This window comes from Salvia miltiorrhiza, chromosome 1, assembly GCF_028751815.1.
Source record: "Salvia miltiorrhiza cultivar Shanhuang (shh) chromosome 1, IMPLAD_Smil_shh, whole genome shotgun sequence".
Classification (NCBI taxonomy): domain Eukaryota; kingdom Viridiplantae; phylum Streptophyta; class Magnoliopsida; order Lamiales; family Lamiaceae; genus Salvia; species Salvia miltiorrhiza.
This window is the reverse complement of record NC_080387.1, coordinates 74,796,428-74,824,386: the sequence shown is the minus strand read 5'-3', so window position 1 is coordinate 74,824,386 and position 27,959 is coordinate 74,796,428. Positions and strand designations below refer to the sequence as shown.

The 27,959-nt window shown below is 33.1% G+C and overlaps 3 protein-coding genes across 4 annotated transcripts in view; 1 reads left to right on the top strand and 2 right to left on the bottom strand.

The window, feature by feature from the left end:
- LOC131006179 (receptor-like protein 52) overlaps positions 1-27,959 on the bottom strand; it is a 74,522-nt gene that overhangs the window by 24,152 nt on the left and 22,411 nt on the right. The gene's annotated exons all lie outside the window — the stretch shown is intronic.
- On the top strand, positions 9,809-12,725 carry LOC131006182 (probable LRR receptor-like serine/threonine-protein kinase At3g47570). Its single transcript, XM_057933363.1, has 3 exons — positions 9,809-10,932; positions 11,026-11,376; positions 11,601-12,725. Exons 1-2 carry the CDS (start codon positions 9,840-9,842, stop codon positions 11,367-11,369), a joined length of 1,437 nt encoding a protein of 478 aa, XP_057789346.1. The 5' UTR covers positions 9,809-9,839; the 3' UTR covers positions 11,370-11,376; positions 11,601-12,725.
- LOC131006180 (receptor-like protein 36) lies at positions 16,821-25,286 on the bottom strand. The gene is made up of 8 exons (XM_057933361.1): positions 24,627-25,286; positions 23,638-23,781; positions 22,739-22,882; positions 22,371-22,514; positions 21,318-21,461; positions 19,823-19,966; positions 18,318-18,389; positions 16,821-18,226 (listed from the first exon to the last, which is right to left on the bottom strand). The coding sequence occupies exons 1-8, from the start codon at positions 25,252-25,254 to the stop codon at positions 16,959-16,961; spliced, it is 2,688 nt and encodes an 895-aa protein (XP_057789344.1). The 5' UTR covers positions 25,255-25,286; the 3' UTR covers positions 16,821-16,958.

The following is a 27,959-nucleotide window of genomic DNA, read 5'->3' as shown; positions in this document are numbered from 1 at the left end:
TCCTACAAAATAGTTTCGATAAGTGTTTGCTTATATATATATATATATATAGGAATTGGTTCAATTGAGATTTATATATATTTTGAGATTTTGAGATAAATGAACATATAAGTACATTTTGATGAACTTGTCAATTAATTTTTATGAACGCGCGTTGGTTTAGGGTTCAATCCCTACAAGTGGCGTGTTTTTTAAATAAATTAAATAGATTCATATGTTCATCAGTTATATTGGTTATGTTCAAAGAATTTATTGATATGTTCATTTATCTCAAAATCTCAAAATATTTAAAATCTCAATATAAGCTAACCCTATATATATATATATATATATAGGGTTAGATTCAATAGAAATAGTCCCTATATAGAGAAAGGAGACGTAATCTGGTTCGTTAGATCAATCTTCATCAAGGGCTGAGATTAAAAGTGAAAATAATTAAAATTGGTAAGATTTATAATATTCCTAAATTTACTCCCTTCTCATTCTCTCTCCTCACTCCTCTCTCTTCTCTCTCTCTCGTCCCCTCTCTCTCTCTCTTCTTCTCCCTCTGTAAATTCTGCCTCCATAAAATCAAAATACATACATAAGTTCATAAAACTATATCTGAAAGTTCGTTAAACTATATCTGCAAGTTCATAAAACTATATCTACAAGTTCAATCCTACTCCCTCATCTATCTCTCTCTCCCTCACGATTTGCCCTCTCTATCCCTTTCTCTCTGCCGAACGCCCCCATTAAACACAGAAAACTTCAACACCATTCAACACAAGTTCAACACAAGTTCATTAAAATGCATACATAAGTTCAATTAAAATACATACATAAGTTCAACACCAGAAAACTTAAAGTTCATTGGACTATATCTACAAATTCAACACCAAAAAATTAAAATGCATACATAAGTTCAACACCAGAAAACTAAAAGTTCATTGAACTATATCTACAAGTTCAATAAAATTAACTACAAGTTCGGAGAAAGAGAGAGGAGAGAGGGGACGGGAGAGAAGAGAGAAGAGAGAGGAGAGAGGAGAGAGAGAGAGAGAGAGAGAGAGAGAGAGAGAGAAGTTACGTGTGAGAGGAGAGAGGAGAGAGGAGAGAGAATGGAGTAAATTGAGGAGAGATGAGAGACGAGAGAGAGGGGGGATGTGTGAGGAGAGAGAGAGAGAGAGAGAGAGGGGCTGTGTGAGGAAAGAGAGAGAGAGAAGAAAAAGAGGAAAACAGAAGAGAGAGAGAGATATGAGGGAGAGTAAGTTTAGGGATGCTATAAAACTTACCAATTTTATTAAAATCAATTATTATACTCCCTCCGTCCCGGCTTTTTGTATCCAGTTGAGAACGGCACGGATTTTAATAAAGTGATTGGTGTGTTGTGAGTGGAATAAGGGTCCCACTAATTATGTGAGAGATAAAATAATTATAGTGGAGTAAGGGCCCCACCTACTTTTACTAAAAATAGAAATGGATACTAAAATGTGGGACGACCAAAAAAGGAAAGTTGGATACTAAAAGCTGGGAAGGAGGGAGTATTAATTATACTAATTTCTAATCTCAGTCATTGATCAAGATTGATCTAACGAACCAGATTACGTCTCCTTTCTCCATCTAACTTTGTGTTTCCATAGAACTTCCCCCTATATATATATATATATATATATATATATATATTATATTGGCCCTTATAATGTTAATATATTGGTTGGATTAGGTGCGGCGCAACTAAGACCCTCGTCATAGAATTGATTGAGTTCTTTTTCATGTGCTTAACATTAAGGTGGGTGAAATTCTTCTAACTCGATAAATGTATTTTCAAATGCCACGTGATTTAAAGTTGTTTATGAAATATTTTCTATAAATCCAATGTGTATATTGTGGTTAAGATACAAATTTGATTGCATACGGAGAGTATGCGCATTGATGCTTATGGCAACGTGACGGTGAGTCACTGATTGGTGGACGACGCGAATGACATGGTCCTGTGCACAGTTGAGCCTGTTGGTTATTATTCCATGCTGGTGAGGCTGGATTACTTGCCGGTGAGGCAATGTTGTTTATGTTCCGTGCCAGTGAGGCAGGAATGGATGCCTGTGAGGCAATCTTGATTATGTTCCATGTCGGTGAGGCTGGATTACTTGTCGGTGAGGCAATGTTGTATATGTTTCCATGCCGGTGAGGCTGGATTACTTGCCGGTGAGGTAATGTGGTATATGTTTCCATGCCGGTGAGGCTGGATTACTTGCCGGTGAGGCAAGGTGTGTTATTTATGCAATGATGGTGAGGCAGGTTGTGAATGAGTATCATTTCCACAATTTAATATACGTTTGGATAAATAATCTTATTTTCTTATTGTTTCCCACCACTGGATACATTTTTGTGCTCACCCCCTTTCATTTAAATTATTTTTCAGGTCAAGGAGTTGGGAGCAGCGTGGCGGAATGGGTGTGGTGAAGTTTATTTTGGTGTTTGGTTCTGCCTTGAACGATTAGACTTTATGATCGTTAAATTTCTTTGAGTCGTTTAGACTATCTCTAAATCTTTTCGTAGTTGGTTTAAATTATTGGTGAACGTTGAACTTGACGTAGAAGAATTTGGTTATTTTGGATTTGGTAGATGTTTTTCTGAAATGGCGAATTTTCCTAAAATTGAACCTATTTTTGCTAATTAGGTTTTCGATTGGTTAAAACAAAGTCGTATTCAGGTTCATTTACTTTTATGTTGCTTGAGGTTTTAAAGGAAAATATCATTTTTGGTTAGTAAATTTTAGGGTGTTACAACGCCCAGCATTATCATAAGAAAAAACATATTGATACATATATCGTGTGTATATATTATTACACACACGCGCTTATACACATAGGGACGTTTGGTTTGGTGGATGTGATAGATAGAATTGATAAGATTGATAGGATTAAAGGAGAGATTAAATAATTCACCCAACTTTGTGGTGATAAATAATCACTTAATTGGATGATTAGATGTGGGCCAATCATGCAAATCATGCAAGCACTTGATTAAAGTGAATTATTTTATCAATCATACCTTGTCACTCAAACCAAACACCTCCATATACTTTTATGTAATAGTAATATTTTGTAAGTTATAGTAAGGATTATTCACCATTTATATCATAAAAGAATAGCAACTGGACATAAATTAATCATAGCTGTGTTCCAATCTTCGATTAAAAAAAATACTATATGAGTTGAGATTGAAAAAAATATATACAAAAAAGTATAAAAAGTTAAGAGTAAGATATAAAATAAAACACGAAATATATGATACACCAAATAAGTGAGACATGTCATATTAACTACGTGACTCATTACTGAAGATTGACGAAGACTTCGTAAGTCAAGTCAATGTGAAAGCTGGTCCTTTTTCAAATCTAATCTCCCATAACAAATTAAATAGATTCGTGGATTCATCAGTTATATTGAGAAGTTCAAAGAATTTATTGATATGTTCATTAATATCATTTACAGCTTCTCAATAAAACCTAATCTTATATATATAATATAAGCTTAAAGAATTGCAAAAAGCAAGCTTAATTCTAATACTATACTGGACTTTAGGCCACTATGCGACTATAATATAAGTCACATAGGATTTATAATCTAATTATCTGACCAAAAATTAAAAATTAAACAAGCCAACAATTATAATACAAATAATATTCGAAATTGCATCACCACACAAGAGAATCACAGGTCATGGAGAAGACTCGTAAAAGTCTTCCCACTTGTGGAGCTATCAAACATTAATGACATGAGAAAGTGATGGGAATTGTTAGAATGTGAATCTAAATCCTAAAATTATGACAATTCTTACCAATTTGTTTATGTGAATAGAAGATTTTTTATGTTTTAAGCGCTAAATTATATGTAGAACTAGATCTAATGTGATTATTACATTACTAAGATACATATTTTGAAAAAACAATACAAATTAAAGTAAATTGACATATTGAACAATTTAAAATTACACTTAAAATCCAATACTTATAAAAACAAAAGCAAACTTAATTTGTAAGAATTTTCCTACATATATGATCAAAGGATATGAAATAAATAAAACATAGTATATATATATATATATATATATATATATATATATATATATATAGGGGGCCGCTCCAATGAGACCCCCTAATTTTAGTGAGATCTAGGACACGATCCGGTGCGTTTATTTTATCAATCCTATGGCTGATATTGTATCTGGAGGGTGATTTTTTTTCGCAGGGTTCGAATCCTGGAGGGAGCAGAATATTTTAAATTTTGTTATTCATCAATATATACTGCATTGTTCATCAGTATATACGGCCATGTTCATCAGTATATATGTCTTATTCATTACGAATTTTTTAAATTTTATTTTTCATCAATATATACATCTTGTTCATTAGATATACGTTTTGTTCATTAGTATTATACTGTCTTATTCATTGTCCTAGTGTTTCACGAAAAATATGGGGTCTCACTGGAGCGCGCCCCTATATATATATATATATATGTGTGTGTGTGTGTGTCTCTCTCTCTCTCTATATATACACTTATACACCTATACTTTTATGTAACTTTTTGTAAATTTCGTCTCGAAAGAGCATGCTTAGTTTGTTGGGCACGAGTTTTAATAAATATTAGATGAGTATGTTGTGAGCGGAGAAATTAGTTCATTTTTGGGAGTGGAGTGGAGAAATAATGATGAGTCATATTAGTAAAATTGTAAATAAGTATTGAAAATGAGCATTAGAAATAAGTATCATGTCCAAAGATAGACTTTTTTTTTTCTCTCCAAATCAAAAAGTAACAATAATGGCTCCACATTTTCCCTTGTGGTGACTCGAACCCTCAACCTAATGGTTGAAGGGGAAACATCTTATCAACTATAAGCTGCACTTCGTCGTCTATCCAAAAATGGGTTATGCATACTCTTGTGATACGGACAAAAAAGAAAAATGAGCGTGCTCTTCTAAGACGGAAAGAGCAGTAAAGATTATTCATCATTTCTCTCATAAAAGAATGTCAACTAGAATTGTAGTTGGTTAAGGTCAAGGAAGCTAGGAGATTTGAATTTGGACGAGTTATATGGAAAACACGGAGAAGTAACTTTGAATTATTGGAGGCCTCATGAGAAAAGTAGACTGTTTATTTCATGGAAGGAAGAATTGTGATGGAAATAAATTTTCCATTGTGATCGACGACCTAATTCTTAATCATGATGGTGACATTGCTCATAAAATTCTCTATTAATTGAGCGAGGTAAATAATTTATTGGCGAAAAACTACAGTTTTCTTGCGAAAAGTAGCTGTGGAATATTGTAGAAAACGTTTAGTATCGTGTGATGATTCAAATCAAATTGATTACAATGAAGATAAAGTTTTCTTTATGAAATTATTTTATGGGTTATTTTCTTGAAATTATTTATAAAAATAGATTGATCTTGACAAAAGGATAGTTTAAACTTTCAAGAATATTATAAAAATAATTTAATTTTTAAAAATATAAAAATATATCATGAACTTTCACGAAAATTATAAAAATTTGAGGTGAAAATAAAGTACGTGGATTTATAGACTTACACACTTGAAGGGCACAAATTTTAATAAATAATTGAGAGGTCGATGTGTATAAAGTGAGGAAAATTACCTCAAAGTTGACTTGTTAAATAGTTTTTAAATAATTTGTTAAATGAGTTCTTGTGTAATTATTAAGTGCGAATAAAGTTAAAAATATAAGGTTATGAATTAAAACCCCATATTTATTGAGGAAGGATTAAAATAACAAAAATAGTTTAGGAGTTTATAACTATGCTAAATTGCACACTTGACACAATGTCCTGCTTAGAGCATCCACAGTGGAGGCTTGTGGAGTGGGCGCGCACCCGGCTCGCGCGAGCCCCACACCAATGCCGCGTTCACGTACGAGGCGCGCTCTCAGCTTCCTTCCGCGCACCGGGCACGCACCAATCGTCAAAAATTTGGGCACAGAAGGTAGGGCTCGCTTGAAATGGGGCTCGCTGCTGCAGGAGGTGGGGTTCGGACCGATGGGGTCTACTTGCGAGCCCGGAAGTTTGGGCTCGCCGGTGTGGATGCTCTTATATATGGGGTGTTTGATTGAGTTTATAAATTCCTTAAAATAGTTTAAGAGTTTATAAATTTTTAAAAAGTGTTCATTAAATAAGCTTTTAAACAATTTATAAGGTGTAAAATAAATTTCAATAGTTTATAAACTCGTGAAAAAATTCCTCAATTCTAATTTATTTTTTTATAATCTTATAAATGATCATTTTACAAAAATAATCATACTACATTATAAAAATACCAAAAAGAAATTACCTCAGGAATTCCACGTCAGCTGGGTCTTGAATTCTGAAAAGTTTTCATCTTTGGGCGTGTTAATAATTTCGACGTCTAAACACAATTTTTTACTTTCTTCAAACTTTCTATGAGACTGTTAAATTAATTATAGATGTGTTCCAATTCTTGGATTAAATAAAATAACAGTATAACACTATGAGTTGTTGGATGTGATGGGCCGGGCCTGAGCTTTCTTCACTTTTTGGACCATAATGCAAAAGCAAGCACAAGATATATTTGGGATACCGAGTCCAACTCCAAAAATGATCCTAAAATCCATTTCTATTATAAATCTGAACAAATTATGTACGAAGTATTCGGTTTGAATAATAAGATATGATTGATAAAATAATTTAATTTAATTTAATTAAATATTTAATTTATGTTATTTGATTTATGATCAATAACTCAAACCACACTTTAATTATTTAATTAAAAGATTATTTATCACATTAAAATTAAATAAATTAATTAATTATTCTCTAATCATATCAATCTTATCTATTTCATCAATCGAAACAAACGATAATTGACATATACCTACAACCAATAGAGGTGGTCTTGTGTACCACCGGTGGCACCGTGCCACCGGGTTGCACCCTCACTTAAATCATGATTCATACCCTAACTTGAATCCATATCATAATCCTAACCGTAGAAATAACACTATTTTAGACCCGGTTGCACGATGCCACCGGTGGTACACAAGTATTTGTGCAACCAATATCGTAAAGGTAATTAAAAGTTATACTACCATGTCGGCCATAAACAAACTGATCACCAATTTATTAGCAATAAAAATACCGCAATTAACACGGTGTAATTAAAGTATAAATAGCAACCAAGTATCGTATCTATATGGATTGGTACTCTTAAGTAATCCTAATAAACCCTAAAGCAATATCCATGCAACAAAATAAATGTTAATTATGATTTATTATATTATAATAAATTTTATTTTTAAATAAACAACAAATTTAATAGTGGAACCAAAAAATATATATTGGGACACTGCTTCACAATTTTTAGTAGCAATAAAAAATTTGACTAAAAAAGGAAGAGAGAAAGGGTGAGAATGATACCACTTAAACCACTAATTCTATTGCAAACCACTAATTCTATTGCAACACATACTCAATCGCTCGAAATTAGTAAGATCACCGATCTCTTTTGGAATTTCACCTATAAAGTAAGGATGAAATCACAAACTAATTAGCTGATCATGATCATTAATTATAATTATATTCTATAATCACAAACTAAATAGCTGATCATGATCATTAATTATAATTATATTCTATAAGCACGCGAATAATTGAACTGATGATATTTCACAAGAACAAACATATATACATAAATAAACTATTAAAATGAATGGAGTGGTGGAATTAATAACGATCATACCACTTAAATTATTGCTTTCAAGGCCTATTCTTCGAAGGGATGTCATGTTTCCAATATCTTTTGACAGTGATCCACTCAATTTATTTGACGCAAAGTCAAAATATTCCAAAGAAGTCATGCCGTAAATAGTTGCCGGTATAGGGCCTGAGAACTCGTTGAAACTCATTCCCAAACCTAGTAAATTAGTAAGATAACCAATCTCTTTTGGAATATTACCTGTCAGTTTATAAAGTTGCATGAAATTATAATGAAATCATAAACAGGTGGTCTTGGGTACACTCGGGTGTACCGTACAACCAGGTTACACCCTCACTTAGATCCTAACCCGCACCATGATCCGAACTCATATCCTGACCCAAATCGCATAAATAACACTATTTTGGGTGCGAGTCAACCCGATTGTACGGTACACCTGGGTGTACCCAAGTTTTTGTGAATCATAAATATAAAGAGGCATATGTAGAAATTAAATAATTAATGATGTTATGATAATTGATCAATATATACCAATCAAACCAAAAAACAAATGTATAATAGGGAAGTAATTAAGAGCATTTTACTATATCCTCACACACAAATTCCATCTCTTCCTCACAATTTCACATTTATATTAATTTTTTCTTCACATATTTCTCTTTATTTATATTTATGAATCCAAATCATCCATTATCCAAATCTAAATCTTCAAGATGATTTGAAGTTGTATAAGAGATTGCGCGCGTTTACTTTGATGGGAAATGAGAGAAAATGTATATTTTCCCTCGTTTTTCACTATTTTCATATGTTTATTATGATAAAAAAAATTCTCCCAAAAGGGTGAATTTTTTTTCTCGGGCTGCTCATTTTATCTCCAGTGTTGGATAATATTACCCTTGGATAGAAGTGTGAAAATATTTTTTAACATGTTTTCATCTTTTCATCTCTAGTAACATATGATAAAAAATGAAAAAAAAAAATATTACTAATATTTTCTCATTTTTTTTTATATAGTATCATTTTTTAACGTAAATTGTACAACCAAAATAAACGTAGCCATCAATGAGAACCCTCCTTAAATGGGAACGCAATTTGGTGTGAAATTGAGAAAAAATTTTGGAAGAGAAGTCACGATAACTGATTATTGACAATTGACGCCACTGGCACTGTCATCAAATAGAACCAAGACTTTCCAAGTCAAGTCAATGCAAGCGGGTCCCTTCTAAAACCTTACTATCAACACATTGGCGTGATTCCCACAAATCTATCCCAATGTTCACGGCTTGAGGCATTGAGCCTCTCTTACAACTCTTTTAGTGGGGAAATACCTTCAGAAATTGGCTACTTAACATCTCTTCAGTATTTAGCTCTTGGTGGTAACAATTTGAGTGGTATGGTTCAAGTTCCGCATCACATAAATTTATGTAAATGAGATTTTATTAGTTTCATGACACTTTTTTTTGCCAGGAATACTACCACATGAGATTGGCCATCTTCAGAGTCTGGTAATTTTTGGTGCTGAACAGAATGAGATTGCGGGCTCAATTGATTTCAATATTTTCATGAATATGTCTTCTCTGCAAAACATATATCTAAGGCGCAACAAATTCACGGGGAACCTTTCAAGGGATGTCGGGAATATTACAACGCTCACATTTTTAGACCTCCAGGATAACCATTTTACAGGTACAACAGAGTAATTTTCATGCAAATTGTCTGTTTAGCTACAATATGTGTTTTAGAAATCTCATGTTTTGCAGGGCTTATTCCCACTGAATTTGGCCAACTTTACCGTTTGGAGACATTAGTACTACACTTGAACAGCTTGAGTGGTTCGATTCCACATGAGCTCTTTAACATTTCAACTCTTCGGATGCTTGGACTTGTCGGCAATGCTCTGTCAGGGGTTCTTCCAACCCATTTATGAGCCAGAATCAATTTTCAGGCCCAATTCCTAAATGTCTGGGAAATGTCTCTTCTTTAAGAAATCTTTATCTAGACTCCAACATTTTGAATTCAAGCATACCATCAAGCTTATGGGGCCTAAAAGATTTGAACGTTCTAGACTTGTCCTCAAATTCATTAAATGGGTCACTACCTCTAGAGATGAGTAACTTAGGAGCAGCTATCTATATAAATGTAGCAATGAATCAGTTGTCAGGGTCAATTCCGAGGAATATCGAAAAGTTGCAGAATTTGGTTGATCTGTCTTTGGCAAATAATAGACTAGAAGGTTCTATTCCCGTGTCTATGGGAAGCATGATCAGTTTGGCAAATCTCGACTTGTCGTACAACAACCTCTCTGGTTCAATTCCAAAGTCTTTAGAAACACTTCAACACCTCGACTACTTTAATGTCTCTTTCAATAGTTTAAGTGGAGAAATTCCTAATGGAGGTTCTTTTAGAAACTTCACTATGGATTCTTTTAAGGGTAATGAGGCATTGTGTGGAATCCCCAAGTTCCATGTCCAAATTTGCTCTTCAATTTCTAATCACAGATCAAAGAGAAAGAAGGTGGAACGAGCTTCATTTATTGTTTTCGGGGTTGTGGCTTTCATCTCAATTGTTTCTTTGGCCTTTGTAATTGTCAGAAACAAAAGGAAAGATAAGACGGCTAGAGAAGTTGATGAGTTGATATTCATTGTGCCGGAAAGAATCTCTTATTATGAACTGCTGCAAGCAACGGAAAGATTCGATGAAAGTAATTTACTTGGCACTGGGAGTTCTTGCTCTGTTTATAAAGGAATTCTTAACAATGGGAAGGATATCGTTGTCAAGGTGTTTAATATGCAACTAGAAGGTATTTCAAGAATATTTGATGTTAAATGTGAGATACTACGTAGCATTCGACACAGGAATCTGACAAGCGTCATAAGCAGTTGCTCCAATGAAGAGTTCAAGGCATTAGTACTTGAATATATGCCAAAGGGAAACCTTGAAAAATGGTTATATTCCCACAACTATTGCTTGAATATGATGGAAAGATTGAATATAATGATTGATGTTGCATCTGCTTTGGAGTATCTTCACCACGGTTATTCAATGCCCATTGTTCACAGCGACTTGAAGCCTAGTAATGTGCTGTTAGATGAAGACATGGTTGCCCATGTAAGTGACTTTGGGATAGCAAAGTTGTTATGCGATGGAGATAGCTTTGTGTTAACCAACACGCTTGCAACATTGGGTTACATCGCTCCAGGTGAAGTTTCTCTAAATATATTGATTGCACTTCACTTTCAATCAATTAATTGTGTCTTCCTTACTGCATACATCATGATTTTTGTTGTTCCAGAGTATGGTTTGGAAGGGCTAGTTTCAACAAGGTGTGATGTGTATAGCTACGGGGTGATGTTGATTGAAACTTTTACGAGAAAAAGGCCTAGTGATGATATGTTTTGCGGAGATATGAGCTTAAAGAGATGGGTAGAACTCTCACTTTCGGAGATCCCAGATGAAGTGATAGATGTCAACTTAGTCATGAATTTGGAGGAAGAAATGATTGACAAGAATATGCAGTGTGTATCATACATACTTGAATTGGCTCTGAAATGCTCTGCGGACTCCCCCGGGGATAGAATCAACATGAAACAAGCACATGCAGAGTTGCAGAAAATCAAACATCGATTTTCCCAATGAGATTCAAGTAAGCTATGTTATTTCTAAGATAATATTGTTTTATTACCATTTTACTGATGCTCAAGGTGTTTCTATTCCTCTTTCCTCCATATTTTATGTTCTTGAGTTTACATATAACCTTCTTTGTCACAGCTTAAAAGGCAAAATATTTCTGAACACATATAATCTTTCTCACCAACTAAAACAACCCCTCTCAAAAGAGTTCTGAAAATTTTGATATTCCGTTCGCAGCCGAACTTGATCAAGCTGCCCAGAAGCGCAAACCCGATCTTCACACGGCATAGAAGGTAGCAGCAATTGATTGGGATACCCATCGAGCACACATTCAATTTGACGTCCCTTTGGCGCATTCCGTCGAACATGTAGAGGGCAACTCCGTATTTCCCCCCAACTTTACCGTGTAACTCAACAATTTGTTATGCAGTCATATATTCAATCAAATAGCCTCTTTTCCCCATGGAGATTACTAAAATATACATGTTTGGATAAAAATATTTTGGTGGGCATATGAACTATAAACATTACTTAGTCATAACGATACTTCGTCATATTTAAAATATTATGTGTGTTGGCTTAGAGGCAGAGTAGTTAATTCTTGAAGCAAAAAGTTTCAGTTTTGAATCCATAATTAGTACTCCCTCGGTCCCGATTGTAACGTCCCAAGAAAAATGGGACACACAAATTAAAAAAATGTAGATAAAGTATGAGAGAGATAAAGTAAATGAGGAGATACATAGAAAGAATAGTGAAAAAGTAAGAGAGATAAAGTAAATTAAGAGATAGATAGAGAGAGTAGATAAAGTAATTTATTTCTTTTTTTGGGTTGGGACATGGGACGCCCAAAAAGAAAATTTGGGACGTTATTATTGGGACGGAAGAAGTAAGATTGTGTTTGCACATATCAAGATCAGGTAGCCTACCTGACAAACTATTGTTCCACAAATTCAAGATTTCTATAGATGACAAGTTGAAGAGAGATGGGGGAATTGGGCCATGAAAAGAGTTGTAGTTCACATCTAAAGAAACCAGAGAAGAAAGATTCCCGATTTCTGGCGGGAGGGTTCCGACAAGACCCATGTACGATATATTCAGCTGAGTAACCCTATTGTAACGTGAATCACAAGTAACTCCGATCCAACTGCAAACACTGGCTTCAGTGCTCCAATTTTGGGTCAATATATTTTGTGGGTCTGAAGTGATTTGAGATTTTAAGGCAATGAGTGAGGAACGATCGGTGTTGATATCTGAGATGGCTGAGCTATAATTCATAAACCATTGAAGTAGCAAAAGTGATGTAAGGAGGGAAAATTGGGAAGACCTATCCATTGAGGCTAGATTTCAAAAGTAGTAATGTGCGAGTAGACAAGATAAGATTTGAGCTACAAATATATACTAATGTAAGAGATTTAAATGAGAACCTTCCTTAAATGGGAACGCAATTTCGTGTGAAATTGAGAAATTAATTTTGAAGAAAAGTCATGAACTCATCATAACTGATTAATGACAATTGACGCCACTGGCTCTGTCGTCAAATTCAACCAAGACTTTGCATGTCAAGTCAATGCAAGCGTGTCCCTTTTAAAACCATACTATCATCAACACATAAAAGTTTGGCCATTGATTATTGACTTAACCGTGTTTTATGTATAGAACTTTCAGTATTTTCCATAAAATGTTTCGACCTTTCATTTTCCCCTAAAAATCCAGAACTTTCAATTTTTTCCATAAAATGTCCCGCTATACAAAATTCGGTGATGAAAAGATGGCTTATCTCGCCGATTAAAATATTTTGGGGACCGTCATTAATATTGGAAAATCATAATAGGAACCACCATAGTTGAAAAACGTTGAAAGTTTGAGGGTTTTTGTCATCTTTCCGTTTTCGAATTTTGTATAGCGGGATATTTTGTGGAAAAAATTGAAAGTTCGGAGTTTTTTAAGAGAAAATAAAAGTCTGAGGCATTATATGGAAAACGCTGAAAGTTTCGGGACATAAAACACTATTAACCCTTGATTACTTTTTACTCAATTTTAAGGATACTATAACAGTGATGATGATGTGCATTCGCACGTAAAAATGAATTATTTTAATAACTAATTTTTTATGAGTTTAAATTCATATTTCAATTTATTTTATAGTATTTCCTTAGTCCACCAAGAGTGTACTACTTTTGGTGGACACGAGTTTTAAGAAAATAGTTGGTACATGTGTGTTAAATAAAAATGAGTGGTTGTAGTAGAATTGAGTATGTGGACATATAGAAATAAGTAGTTGTAGTTAAATGCCAAAGTAAAGTTATGTCTCAAAAAGAAAAGTGATACATTAATTTTTGGTGGACGCTCAATCAAGTAATTGTAGTTCACTCTTTGTGGACGGAGGGAGTAATATTTATCATTTTAATATATTTTTTGAACTAATTATTAGATAATTTTTTAAAATTATAATATTATAAAACTCATAAAATTGAAAAAAATCATCTAAAATTAATATAAAAAATAATTTTAATTAATTAAGTTGCTGAATTAGAATTTTATTGAAGAAGAAGAAAAAACCTAAAAAAGAAAACCCACTGCAAGCACAGGCGATCTTACTAGGGTCGGGCCTCATTAAAACATGAAAATCCTGTGGGAAAAACACCAGCGAAGGAAAAATAGTACTCGTCTATCACAACCAAAGCAAGAAACGAAAGAGGAACGTCGTGAGTCAGATAAAACTCAACACACGAAAAGAGAAGCAACCAACGGGAACGACCGGGGGAGGCCAAGTTCCAGCGCACCGAAGACTTGAAAAAACTCACCCCGGCCACCCCAAAACCCACGACCCAAAAAGGAAACGGCGCTATCATGCCCAGCACAGCCAAGGTCCTCCAAACAACGGCGAGTATCATCCAAATTAAAACGCCAACGTCCAGCATTATCATAAGAAAAAACATATTGATACATATATCGTGTGTGTATATATTATTACACACATGCGCTTATACATATACGGGGCTTTTGGTTTGGTGGATGAGATAGATAGGATTGATAAAATTGATAGGATTGAAGGAGAGACTAAATAATACACTCAATTTTGTGGTGATAAATAATCACTAAATTGGATGATTAGATGTGGGCCAATCATGCAAATCCAAATACTTGATTAAAGTGAATTTTTTTATAAATCATGCCTTGTCACTCAAACCAAACACCTCCATATACTTTTATGCAGTAGTAATATTTTGTAAGTTATAGACATAGTAAGAATTATTCACCATTTATATCAGAAAAGAATAGCAATTGGACATAACTGTAGTTGTTTAAGGTGATGGAAGGACATAACTGTTGAGAATTTATTGGCGAAAAAACTACATTTCTCTTGCGAAAAGTAGCTGTGGAATATTGTAGAAAGATGGGAAAATGTGTTATAATTAGTATCGGGAGTGGTGAAAAGTGAAAAGTAAGAATAAATAAAAGTATTATTAGTAGTTGGGTAGTTGTCCAAAAATGGAAAGAAAGAAAGAGGAAGTTATTTGGGGGACGTCCCAAAAAGGAAAAAGAGGAAGTTATTTCAGGGACGGAGGGAGTATATGAGTTGTTGGACGTGATAGGAGGGCTACGCCAGTTGAAAAAGGAACAAAAGATATAATTTTTCCTAAAATGCCAATGCACAAAATACTCTCTACTTTCTCATATATTTGGGAGACTGAGTCCAACTCCAAAAATTATCCTAAAATCCATTTGTTTTATGAATCTGAATAAGATATAAAGGGTAATTGACATATAACTACAACCAATTAATTACATAATTGATACACTTTGCATTCTGAAATCAAAAGTTTGGCGAATTGGCATAGTATTGGAGGAGTCAGAAGATTTTTTAGGACAGTAACTTAGGTCGATTTGAAAATTAAGACAGCAAGTTTCGAACTTGTAATTAATTCTATGATTTATCTGTCTATCGAATTATTCATCGAAAGGTTCAATTTCGCGAGAAATGTCAACCTAGTCAGCTCACTCGGAATCTCTCCATCCAATTTGTTCGATGACAAGTCCAACGACTCGAGCAAACTCATCTCCCCAAGAGATGAAGGTATATGCCCTATTAGGGTATTATGAGAGAGATTCAAGTATCTAAGAGAGTTAAGATTCCCTACCAAAGCCAGAATCTTCCCAGAGAATCTATTCGAGGATAAGTCAATAGTTGTAAACGTCATCAGCAGCCGCTGCAATAACTGATCCAAATCTTTCAAGGTGAGTGTCAACTCTATAAACCTTAGAAACAAATTCGCTCCATCATCGGTCTGATTTTCCTTGGCATCGATCATACCTCGAAAATTCTTGAAATATCTATCAGGCAACGAGCCAACAAACGCATTCCCTGATACATCCAAGACTTGCAACTTGGGAAACGGATGCTTTGTCGTTGAAGCCACGAGCATCGTACCATCAAACTTGTTAGACCTCAAGACGAGGATACGGAGTTTAGGGAGCATTTCCATCCAAAGGAGAAACACGCCTCGTATTTCATTATCACCAATGCCGATCCCTCGCAGTTCTTGGCAGTGGACTAGGGTTTGATGCAGTGTGCCTTCCAATTTGTTGCCATTCAGATTGATTGATTGAATACTGCATCCTTTTGTAAATGTTGATGGAATGAGGCCAGTGAGGTTATTTGCATTCAAATGAAGAGGTCATTCCAAATTGTTGTCTGATAAGTAGAGAACTTGGAGGGATCTCAAGTTGCAAATGGAGGAAGGAAGTACTCCACTTAAGTTGTTGGAACGTAGTGCTATGTTAACCAGCCCTGATTGATTCGTAAAGGTGGATGGTATTGGACCGTTGATTTTTGTATGATCTACAATGGTCATAATTAAATGGATGCATTATTGTAAGATATGAAATTCACTATAAAGATATATTATTGTAATATATAAGACTATATATTCCTTAAAGTTTATGAAATCAGCTAATGTTGAGAGGGAGACCACACAATCCTGTGTTTAATTTCCTTCAAAGGAATCAGCTGAAAACGTGCCGAGTGGAATCTTTCCGACCAGCTTGTTGTAAGACACAATCATCACAACAAGGAATGTGAGCCTTGCAATCTCATCTGGCATCTCACCTGTGTGAGCAGATTACTTGTTGTATTTTTTTTTTTTTGATAAATTACACAATAAATTTAAAGATCGCACGACGGTGGACTCGAACTCAGGACCTGAGGCCTTGGGCATTAACCACCTACCGCTAGGCCAACACATGCACACTACTTGTTGTATTTTCGTGAATCAGATCAATCGTGTATATTGAAATAAGATACGGTGATATACTACGACTTTATCACGAGACGTTGTCTAGTACTTGTTGTCTATAAGCAAAATTCTTGTAGTGTTTGAAATTCCACTACATATTTCTTACTCATGCAATACTAACCAATCACTGAAATTTTCAGAATAAAACTAGCATGTGCAATGAGCCCCAACATACAAATATTACATTACAAATTATTCAGAAGCAATATTTGAAAATTAAACATCATACATTAAGTGTTTCCTCAACATGCGAGAGTTCCAAATCAAGCTCAAACAAAACCACAATTTTTGTCTTGAATCACCGTCTCCTTGGTCGTGTTGTTGCTTTATTTTTCCTCCTCTTATAATTATATCCAACCCCAAAAAAGAATTCCACCAACCATTTTGGCCTTGCACATCGAATAATCAAACAACCAATACCAATTCCAATCAACAATCCACATCCATACCCCATCACCACACTTCTCCAACCAAATCCATCAACAAAACTTGACTCTTCATCATCATCATCATCATTCGGCACCATTGGGTTATTCCCATCAATTCTTTCACACTGTTTCGTCAACGGAGCTCCACACAATCCCGAGTTCCCCATATACGAATCATTCTGAAACGTGGAAAGTTGAGTAGACTGCGGTATTCGCCCCACGAGATTATTCATTGAAACGTTAAATTTCGACAGAAATGTCAATCTGGCCAGCTCACTCGGGATTTCTCCACCCAATCTATTTGATGACAAGTCCAACGATTCAAGCAGACTTATATTTCCAAGAGATGCAGGAATCTGTCCCATGAGATTATTGTGAGACAAATTCAAGTATCTCAGAGAATTAAGATTTCCTATGGAATCTGGAATATTCCCAGAGAATCTATTGGAGGATAAGTCAATCGTTGTAAAGGTATCCAACAATCTCAGCAATGTCTGATCCAAACCTTTCAAAGTGAACTTCAACTCTATAAATCTTAGAAACACGTCCTGATCATCTGTCGTGTTTTCTTTGGCATCTATCATGCCCTGGAAATTCTTGAAATATCTATCAGGTAACGAGCCAGAAAATGCATTTCTCGATATATCCAAGACTTGCAACTTGGGAAACGGATGCTCGGCCTTTGAAGCGAGCAACATATTACCATCAAACTTGTTAGACCTCAAGACGAGGACGCGGAGTCTAGGGAGTGTTTCCATCCAGAAGGGAAACACATCTCGTATTTCATTGTCACCAATGTCAATGCTTCGAATACCTTGGCAGTTGATTAGGGAGTGAGGCAGTGCACCTTCCAATTTATTGCCATTCAGATTAAGTGACTGAAGACTACATTCCTTTGTAAATGTTGATGGAACGAGGCCTGTGATAAAATTGTCACTCAAATGCAGAACCTCCAATGATTTGCTGAAGTTGCCCAAGCACTCTGGAATTGCTCCTTCCAAATTGTTGTTTGATAAATGCAGAAATTGAAGGGATCTCAACTTGCAAATAGATGATGGAATTTCTCCATTTAATTTGTTGGAGTAGAATAAAAGAATAGCCAGTTCTGATAGATTTCCAATGATGGAAGGTATGGGACCTGGAAATTTGTTTTAAGCAAGAATCATGAAATTCAAGATTATATCTTTTAAAACTTAAAGAATTTATTTGAAAGAATATTGAAATCATACCACTTAAATTATTGTTGAAAAGCCACAACTCACGAATGGCTGTCATGTTCTCAATTTCTTTTGGAATATTACCTGCAAATTTTTAAAAAGTCAACCAAAATATAATTAATTTAATTTTAAGTATATATATTGACATGTTAGCTACTAATAGTATATTCCAAAATGTAGAATACATATTCATATAATTCTTCAAATTTTTGTGGAGATTATATTGAATGTACACATACCTTGCAAATATGTAAAGATACTAAAAATGAATAAAATTTGTCAAAATACATAGTTTTGTGGAATAGTTAATTCCTCCACAATTCAAGACAAGTATACTGAACAAAATTAAGTTTGAAAATGCTGAACAAAAGTTTAGTATGCTATGTTTGTTTTGATTTCTCCCATTGTTTTCTAAATAATTTTCATTTTGGACTTTTTATCCTTTACACTTTTAATTCTTTTCTATCTATTACGTTTTTTAGCAGGTTAATTAGCAGATAATTACTGATCATCTAGCATTTTGAAGTACTTTTAAGATGTCATGTATATTATTATTCAAAAAAAAAAAGATGTCATGTACTTATATTAAAAAAAAAAAAAACATTACTAAACACGGACATACATGATGCTTCTATCAATATGTGATGTATACTATAGATATATGACGATTTATATAGCAATGTCATGTATTTCAAACTTGAAACTTCATATACTATTTCTTCAAAGCGTCACATCTATACCTATTATAAAGGCGCCTTGTTTTACAAAATTTGATATACCAATTATATCTCTTACATATACTTAATTTAAGGTCAATTGTGTAATTTAATATATTAAACATATAATAAATCTAAAAATATATTATGGTTTAATTATGTGTTATATTTTAGTAGTAATTATTTAAGTAGTGGTATCCATTAGAATTCTTCATCCACATATATTAGTATTTTTTATTCTGTAATTTAATAATTTAGAATTATAATAGAAATTATTTATTTAATATTTTTATTAGAAGTTTAATTTTGGTAGAATCTTTAGAATTAAAATTATTTATGTTAAGATGAAACCTATAAAATAAACATGAATTTCATATCAATCTTGTTTTCTTTTTGGTCATGCTTTTTTTTCTTTCTAATGATGACAAAATTAGGTGAAGTTTAATTAATTATTTATTAAAATATTTTTTAATGAAAATAAAAGGTTTATTTATTAAAATAATTGCTTTTTACGTGCAAACACACATCATCTCTGTTAGTATACAAAAAAGACACTCACAGATGACGCTTTTTAATATACTCAAAAAAGATGTACGTAATAAAAAAAATATCAAGTATCAAGTATCAAGTATGCTGAATTTTCTAGCAGTGATTTGATTTGTTTAGAGAAGATGTTGTCACCGTCAACGAAGAATGTTAAATTATAGAAACACAAAATATGGTGGAATAAGCATTCCTTATGACAGCACATCCAAATACATTAGTGTTTATAAGGGAGTAGAAAGAGGCATAGTATCGTACCGCTTAAATTATTTCCATTTACCATTAATTCATTAAGAGATGTCATGTTCCCGATCTCTTTTGGTAATGATCCACTAAATTTATTTCCCCCGAGCATCAACCTTATCAAATTATCAAGCTGACCAATCTCTTTTGGAATGTGACCTGTCATGTATAAAGTCATAAGAGTTTAATTTAACTATGAAATATAATAAATACTCCTTTCGTTTATTAATTACGACCTGTTTTGCCATTTTGATCCGTGCACCCATTCTTAACTCATTCCACTTTTAATAAGCTTTTCACTTATAATAAAGTGAGCTCCCTATTTCACAACACACACCCCAATTTCTTAAAACTCGTGTCATTATAAAATGGGTCAAAAAATGATGGATGAAGGGAGTACTATGAAAGACGACTAATGGATTAATTGCAAAAAAAAAAAAAAAATCATTAATTTTGGCCTTAAAGACGATTTATTAAGTGAAAATTTAAAATGCTCGCATCCACTAAAGTCTATATGAAAAATACTCACTTTTATAAATATATGCATTTTATGTCCAAATAAATTGAATTTTCCCATAATATCTCAATCTTATTGTACTTGGGAGATAATACCTTATACATTCCTAGCATGTTCCGAAAGAAAGAACAATTTAACAACGATCAATCAAAAATCTATCTAGCCGACAAATAGATGAGATGCCGCCCAGCGCCCGGATCATGATATAGCATGGGGCTATGTCATTTAGCCTATCTAGCTAGCCTCCCGGTCAAATGATTGGCCGTCAGACGGTTAGATGATCTAGTTGTCGGTTAGATGGAGTTTGACCGATTGTTATTAAATCGTTCACTTTTTCATATTTTTTTATATTATTTATGACACAATTGTACTTGTGTAAGACTTTTTATAAAACTCAAGCAAAGTCATCAACAGGTATTTAAGTTTGTTCCCTTAACTTGGGTTAGTTCCACCATGCACCTAGGTGCATGTACACTCCCCCGTTGATCTTGCGACACATGTCTTTTAGTACAGTTAAAATTAAATTTAAATTAAATATAAAGTCACGTGTCACAAGATCAACGAGGGAGTGTACATGCACCTAGGTGTATGGTGGAACTAACCCTTAACTTGGGCATAAAATACTTATTTTTATAAAAATGAGCATTTTTTTATATACAATTAACAAAAGTGAGCATTTTTACCTATTAATGCATTTATTAATATCGCAATAATAACTCAACTTTTAAATTTGTTTGTAACAAAATAGACACACCCAAACGTTCCTCACGATTGAAAAAATACCATGACATGATTTTGTTCCACTCTCACCAAACACTGTTGGAACTTGAAGAAAATCATGCCACGATAGTTTTACAATCCTCGAAAATTTTGGGGCACTGTTTATTTTGCTACAAAATAAAAATAAACAGTGCTTTAATTTCATTGATCTTTTTCTTGTAAAGGAAACTAATAAAGGGAATTAAATAGAGATTTGAGTATCAGAAGCCTTACCACTAAATGAATTTGTGGACAGGCCTATTCCAATAAGTTCTTTCAAGTTCCCAATTTCCCTTGGCAAAACTCCAGTAAATTTATTGTTTGTCAAGTCAATATATCGAAAAGAAGTTCTATTAAAAATTGTTGATGGCAATGTACCTGTCAACATGATAATATAAATCAACAATTATATTTACATTTAAATTTGCGGCGTCTCACTATTTTGTTAGCCGAATGAATTCAACGATTACTATAAATTATTGAAAGAATATTTCAAAAAACATTCATATTTTTCTATAGTTTGATATGATAAAGAACTTATAATCTTCTTCAAAATGTTTGACAAAATAAGCCCTTAAAGAGCTTATAAACTATAAATTAAAATTAAGCTCTAAGAGCATTACGCTCTACAAAAAATAAGTTCATTTACCGCAACTTATTTTCTCATTATCTTATAAGCAACACCCATTTTTTACAAAAATAACTCAACTATGATTTTAAATTTTTATCATATAATATTATTCTAATTTCATCTCTTTTCTATTTTCTCTATATCACAAAGATTTTCTCTTTCTAACTAAAAATTATCTCTCTAGTTTATAAGCTCAATTATCCAAACACTTTGACAATTTATAAACTCTTATGAATTTGGCTGAGCTTATAAGCTTTTCAAAACATCTTATAAGTTGTTTAGGAGCTTTTAAGCTCCTTCAACAGCTTATATGTTTGGCAAAGAAGCTTAAACAACTTATATATTCTAAAAATAAGCTCCCCCAAAAATAAGTTCATCTACCCAAATTTATTTTTTTATAATCTTATATGCAACATTTATTTTACAAATATTTTTAAACTATAATTTGTTATTTTCATCATATATCATTTCAAGTTTATTTATTTCGATTTTCTCTCTCTAAATGTTGTTTTCCTTCTCTAGCAAAAAAAAACTCTCTAACCTATAAGCTCAATTATCCAAACATTTTGACAACTTATAGCTCTTATGAAACTACATCTTATAACTCTTACTTATAAAAGGAATTGAAAGAGGAGGAATATATCGTACACCATTACCACTTAACGCATTGTTATAAATGGACAGCACAAACATTGCTGTTATATTTCCAACTTCTATCGGCAATGATCCATTAAATTCATTGTTGTCCAATCTCAACTCCCTTAAATTAGTAAGAAGATCAACTTCTTTCGGAATATTACCTGCAAATTAATTGTGAACCATAATTAATTAATACTACATATTACCTCAAATTTATTAAAATAATCAGAAATTATATACATGCTATATTAACTAAGTAGGCAAATCAATAATTAATTTATTTTCAAGTTTCAAAAGCAGGTGCATTTGAATATAAATTTGTTGATTTGCAAATCTCCATGTAAAGGGCTAAACATATAGTATTAAGAAGAGTTGAGATTCATACCACTGAAACTGTTATCTTCAAGGCTTATTAAGATAAGGGCTGTGAGGTTACCAATTTCTCTTGGTAATGGTCCAATAAGTTTATTGGATTTGAACACCATGGCTTCCAGTGATGACATTCCGAAAATACTTGCAGGTAAAATGCCTACAAATAATTAATTGATTAATCATAATCTAACTATTAATTGTAGTATATATGTTGTATGCTATTTACTTGCAACACAAAATATATTACAACAATTTGTAAAATATATGTCGAGGCGTATGAAATTAACCACAAAACATGTGCGCTAATACGACTTTTTTCTTAGGTAAAAGAGCAAATAATTTTAAAGATTACGTGACTAACTTGAATCTGAGACCTTTTAGCTTCAAATATGCATTAACCATATTATCATTAGATCAACACATGCATGATGCATACACTAATATTACTACTACTTATATCCTGACCTACTCACTTATTCATTGTGGAGACAAATCTTATTATTTAAAAAGTCCAATTTAAAGAATAGATTTAAAAATCAAGAGGTGATCTCCTGTCCGCGAGATCAAGAGGTAATTCTAATTCTAAGAGATGGTCTTGCATGTGGCGGTCGCATACTATGCGACTGGTTGCAAAGTGTACATTTCTTCACGATAATGTATACTTTTATTCATAAGAATTTATACTTTTACATAGTATACATTTTTTCACAAGTAAAAGTATAAGTTCTTATGAATAAAAGTATACATTATCGTGAAGAAATGTACACTTTGCAACCCGTCACATACTATGCGACGGTATGCACACAAGTTTTTGCGTAATTCTAATTAGGTGTATATAATTTCAATATATACCATTAATCAAACCAAAAACAAATGTAGGAAAATAATTAAGAGCATGGGATAAGATCTTACCACTTAACTTGTTGGTACCAAGGTCCAACCATTGAAGCATTGTCAAGTTTCCAATTTCTGTCGGCAGGTGTCCATTGAAGCTGTTGGAACTCATGTCCAAAACTTGTAAATTAGTGAGACCACCGATCTCTTTTGGAATATCACCTATTAGTAAAGTTGCATGAAATCAAAATCCGATTATATATATGAAATTAATAAATTAAAGTAATATGAATTTATATAATAAAATTATTAAACGTAATTGTCAAGTTAGTTTTTTATGAATTAATTTGTTTAAATCCACAAACTTTACACAATTTATGATTTTTTTCCAAAACAAATAAAAATATGTTATAAATACCACATTTTCCGGAATTTTCCAGGAAAGTCAACTTTGATGAAATCGAATATGATGTGGCGTCAGAATACATCAGATTCTGCTGATATGGAATATCTTAAAGGTTTAATTTGGTAGTACAATTTATTTCACAATAATTGAACTATATATCCAAGTTTTAGAATAGTTATCGTCATATATATTTCCACATCAACAGAATCTGGCGCTATGTCAGCTTAAATTTCATCTGATTAACTTTTGTGGGAAATTCCGGAAAGTGGACGATGTATTTAGAACATATCTTTATTTATTTTGGAAAAACCGGAAAATTATGTAAAATTTGTGGATTTAAAACAAATTAACCCCTTTTTCTATTGGCAAAGTGTATGGATTCCTACGTGAATGATGGAATTTCCGATTCTAAAACTTAGAATTGATCAATATTATATTCACATATCTCATTAATTTCATCGTACTAATCACATCCTTACAGCATAACTCGAACCCTTTCATAGAGAAGATCGAATAAAAGAGGACACAGATGCACATGCCATATGTAAAGCATAGAAATTAAAGATTAATTAAACAGAATTGCATTAGAATGATCATTTGTAGACTATTGAAAGCCCAAAAAAAGAAGAAGTAGGGAAATTTATAAAGATCTTATAATTACCACTTAAATTGTTGGCACCAACGTACAACGTTTGAAGCTTCGTCAAGTTCCCAATTTCTCTCGGCAAAAATCCACTGAAATTGTTGTTGTACACAGAAATAAACTCAAGCTGCGAACACTTCTCCAAACTCGATGGTATTTCCCCATACATCTCGTTGTAAGATATACGAAGCCTCTTGAGTCTATGCAGATTGTGTCTGCACATATCAAGAGGTAGACTACTAGACAAACTATTATTCCTTAGATCCAAAACTTCTAGAAACGACAAGTTGAAGATAGATGGGGGAATGGGGCCATGAAAAGAGTTCTCGTTCGCTGCTAAAGAAACGAGAGAAGAAAGATTCCCGATTTCTAGTGGGAGGGTTCCGACAAGACCCATGTACGATATATTCAGCTGAGTAACCCTATTGTAACGTGAATCACAAGTAACTCCGATCCAACTGCAAACACTGGCTTCAGTGCTCCAATTTTGGGTCAATATATTTTGTGGGTCTGAAGTGATTTGAGATTTTAAGGTAAGAAGTGAAGAACGATCTGAGTTGACATCTGAGATGGCTGAGCTATAATTCATAAACCATTGAAGTAGCAAAAGTGATGTAAGAAGGGAAAATTGGGAAGACCTATCCATTGAGGCTTGATTTCAAAAGTAGTAATGTGCGAGTAGACAAGATTTAGAGCTACAAATATATACTATAAATGGGAACGCAATTTCGTGTGAAATTGAGAAATTAAGTTTGAAGAAAAGTCATGATAACTGATTAATGACAATTGACGCCACTGGCTCTCTCGTCAAATAGACCAAGACTTTGCAAGTCAAGTCAAGTCAATGCTCCGTCTCACAATTTAACATATCCCACCGTTTCTTACTCTTAATCTGTTACTATAATTTTTAATTATTTTTTAATTTTAATTTATTATGTTATAATATAATAGAAAGATAATTAACAATGGTTCAAAGTTAGGATTTATAGTTTCACTTTTAAATTTATTTGAATTAATAATGTATTATTTGGGTTATTAATTCAAAGTTAGGATATATAATTTTTTTTAACTTTAATTTTTAATGATAAATATTAATTGGAGTTTATTATATAATAATATCTTTTAATTTTATAACAAATAATTATAAAATAGAGAAATTTAAAATGAAACATGGTGGGACACACAAAATTGTGGGATAGATGATCTCATCCGTTTAAAACCTTACTATCAACAAATAAAAGTTTGGCTAAATCTTTTATCTAGACCTATTATAAAAGAGTTTTATTTTACAAAATTTAGTTTTATCTATTAAGTCCATCATTATTTTTTAATCAATTTTAAGGATGTTACTATTATAATAATAATAATAATAATAATAATAATAATAATAATAATTATTATTATTATTATTATTATTATTATTATTATTTTACCAAAATATCACTCCGATCGTAATTTTAAATAAGTTTGATCTCTTCAAAATTATTAAGTATTTATGTAGATATTGCCTTTCAAAACAAATCAACAAACAAACCCCTCACAAAATTTCAATTTCTTTCTGAATTAGACCGTAGCTCGGTTGGTAAGACGCTTCCCCTCCAACCAATAGGTCAGAGGTTCGAGTTATCAAGGAGGGAAAATGGGGAACCATTTTTTTTTTTTAACCTTTTAAAAAGAGAGAGGGAGAGACCATATATAAGAAATTTGTAAGGTTTGGTGCAGCAATTAAAATTTGTAGGGATGATAATGGATTCTGGACCCGGTCCAAATCCGTTTTTCTGGATCTGGATCTCATTTTTTTTGACCCGACGAATCTGGGCCGGATCTGAATCTCAATTTATAAAATGGATCTGAATCTGGATCTTCAAATTTTAGATCCACATCCGACCCAAATCTGACCCGTGGATCCGTTTATTTTAATATATCTTATTTATTTTTTATATTTATTTTTACTAATAATATTAAATATATTAAAAATTAAAAATTAAAAATAATACACAAATTAGAATTACAAACCTTAATTTCTACTTTCTCCAACTCCCTCGGTCCCTCTCCAGTTCGCCGCCCTCACCCTGCCCATCTCCCTCCTTCTAGTTCGCCGCCCTCACCCTGCCTATCTCCCTCTCAATCCAGTTCGCCGGTGCAGGCGGGGACAACACATTCCCAACTCCCTTTGGCATTCCGAATATCTCTTTTACAAGACTTGTAGCATTGAGATTTGTTTATTTTGAATTTTTGATGACTTATTTTTCTATGTTGAGATTTTGTATTGTATGAATGTGTTTTGTGCAATATTTTTTATGATGGAAACTAGATGTTCATGATTTTGTGACTTTTTTTTTAATTTAATTTAAAAACAGTAGATCCATCGATTTAGACCCGTGGACCCGCGGAACTGACGGATCTGGATCTGGATCCCAAATTTCAGATCGGATCTGTTAATATAAAACGGATCTGGATCTGGTATTGATCCGGTCCAGATCCGACCCGTTGCCATCCCTACTTGCAGGTACACTTGACTTTAAATCGTCTACTCATTGTTTTAATTGTCACCAAAATGTAAGTAGATGTTACGATGAAGCGTTATTATTCTTTTGACAAAATGCAAAAGCGCACAAGATACTACTTGCTCATATATTTGGTAGACTGAGTCCAACTCCAAAAATGAACCTAAAATTAATCCCTTTCTTTTAGAGTTGGTCTTGGGTGAGGTCAACCTCATGGGGTGAGACGGGTCGGGTCGGGGCGCGGGTCGGGTCGGGTTTGGACGCGGGTTTGGGATAAAGTACACATTATCATTAATAAAAGTAACAATTATTGTGAACAAATGTAATAATTTCAAAACATTACATTTCTGCATATCAATAATTACTTTTCATTATAATAACAATTACTTTGAATAACGGAGAAAATAAATAGAATATAGAAAAAAAATTAAATAATAATTCAAGTAATTATTGTCTTGAGGAAAAGTAACTATTGATATGATGAAATAATTCAAATAATAATTCAAATGTCTTGAGGAAAAGTAACTATTGATATGATGAAATGTAATGTTTCTAAAGTATTACATTTGTTCACAATAATTGTTACTTTTATTAATGAGAATGTGTACTTTATTTCTGGTATCCCAGACCCGCGCCCAAAACCCACCCGACCTGTCAAACCCGCGCCCCGACCCGTCAAACCCGCGCTCCGACCCGACCCGACCCGTCTCATAGGGTGAGGTCAACCTCACCCAAGAATTTGCGTTTCTTTTATGTATCTGAACAAGATCTAAATGGTCGTAATTGGCATATAAATACAATCAATTATATACATAGGAATAGGATTGATACTTTGCATAAAATC

What these genes read in the sequence shown, in the direction of transcription:
- LOC131006182 (XM_057933363.1), top strand. Translation starts at nt 9,840, where the DNA reads ATGAGTAACTTAGGAGCAGCTATCTATATAAATGTAGCAATGAATCAG. An exon ending in ATTGGGTTACATCGCTCCAG is followed by an intron (nt 10,933 to 11,025) that starts GTGAAGTTTCTC and finishes TTGTTGTTCCAG; the next exon opens with AGTATGGTTTGGAAGGGCTA.
- LOC131006180 (XM_057933361.1), bottom strand. Translation starts at nt 25,254, where the DNA reads ATGGATAGGTCTTCCCAATTTTCCCTTCTTACATCACTTTTGCTACTT. An exon ending in TGGTGCCAACAATTTAAGTG is followed by an intron (nt 23,782 to 24,626) that starts GTAATTATAAGA and finishes CTTTACTAATAG; the next exon opens with GTGATATTCCAAAAGAGATC. An exon ending in GTCCACAAATTCATTTAGTG is followed by an intron (nt 19,967 to 21,317) that starts GTAAGGCTTCTG and finishes TATACATGACAG; the next exon opens with GTCACATTCCAAAAGAGATT.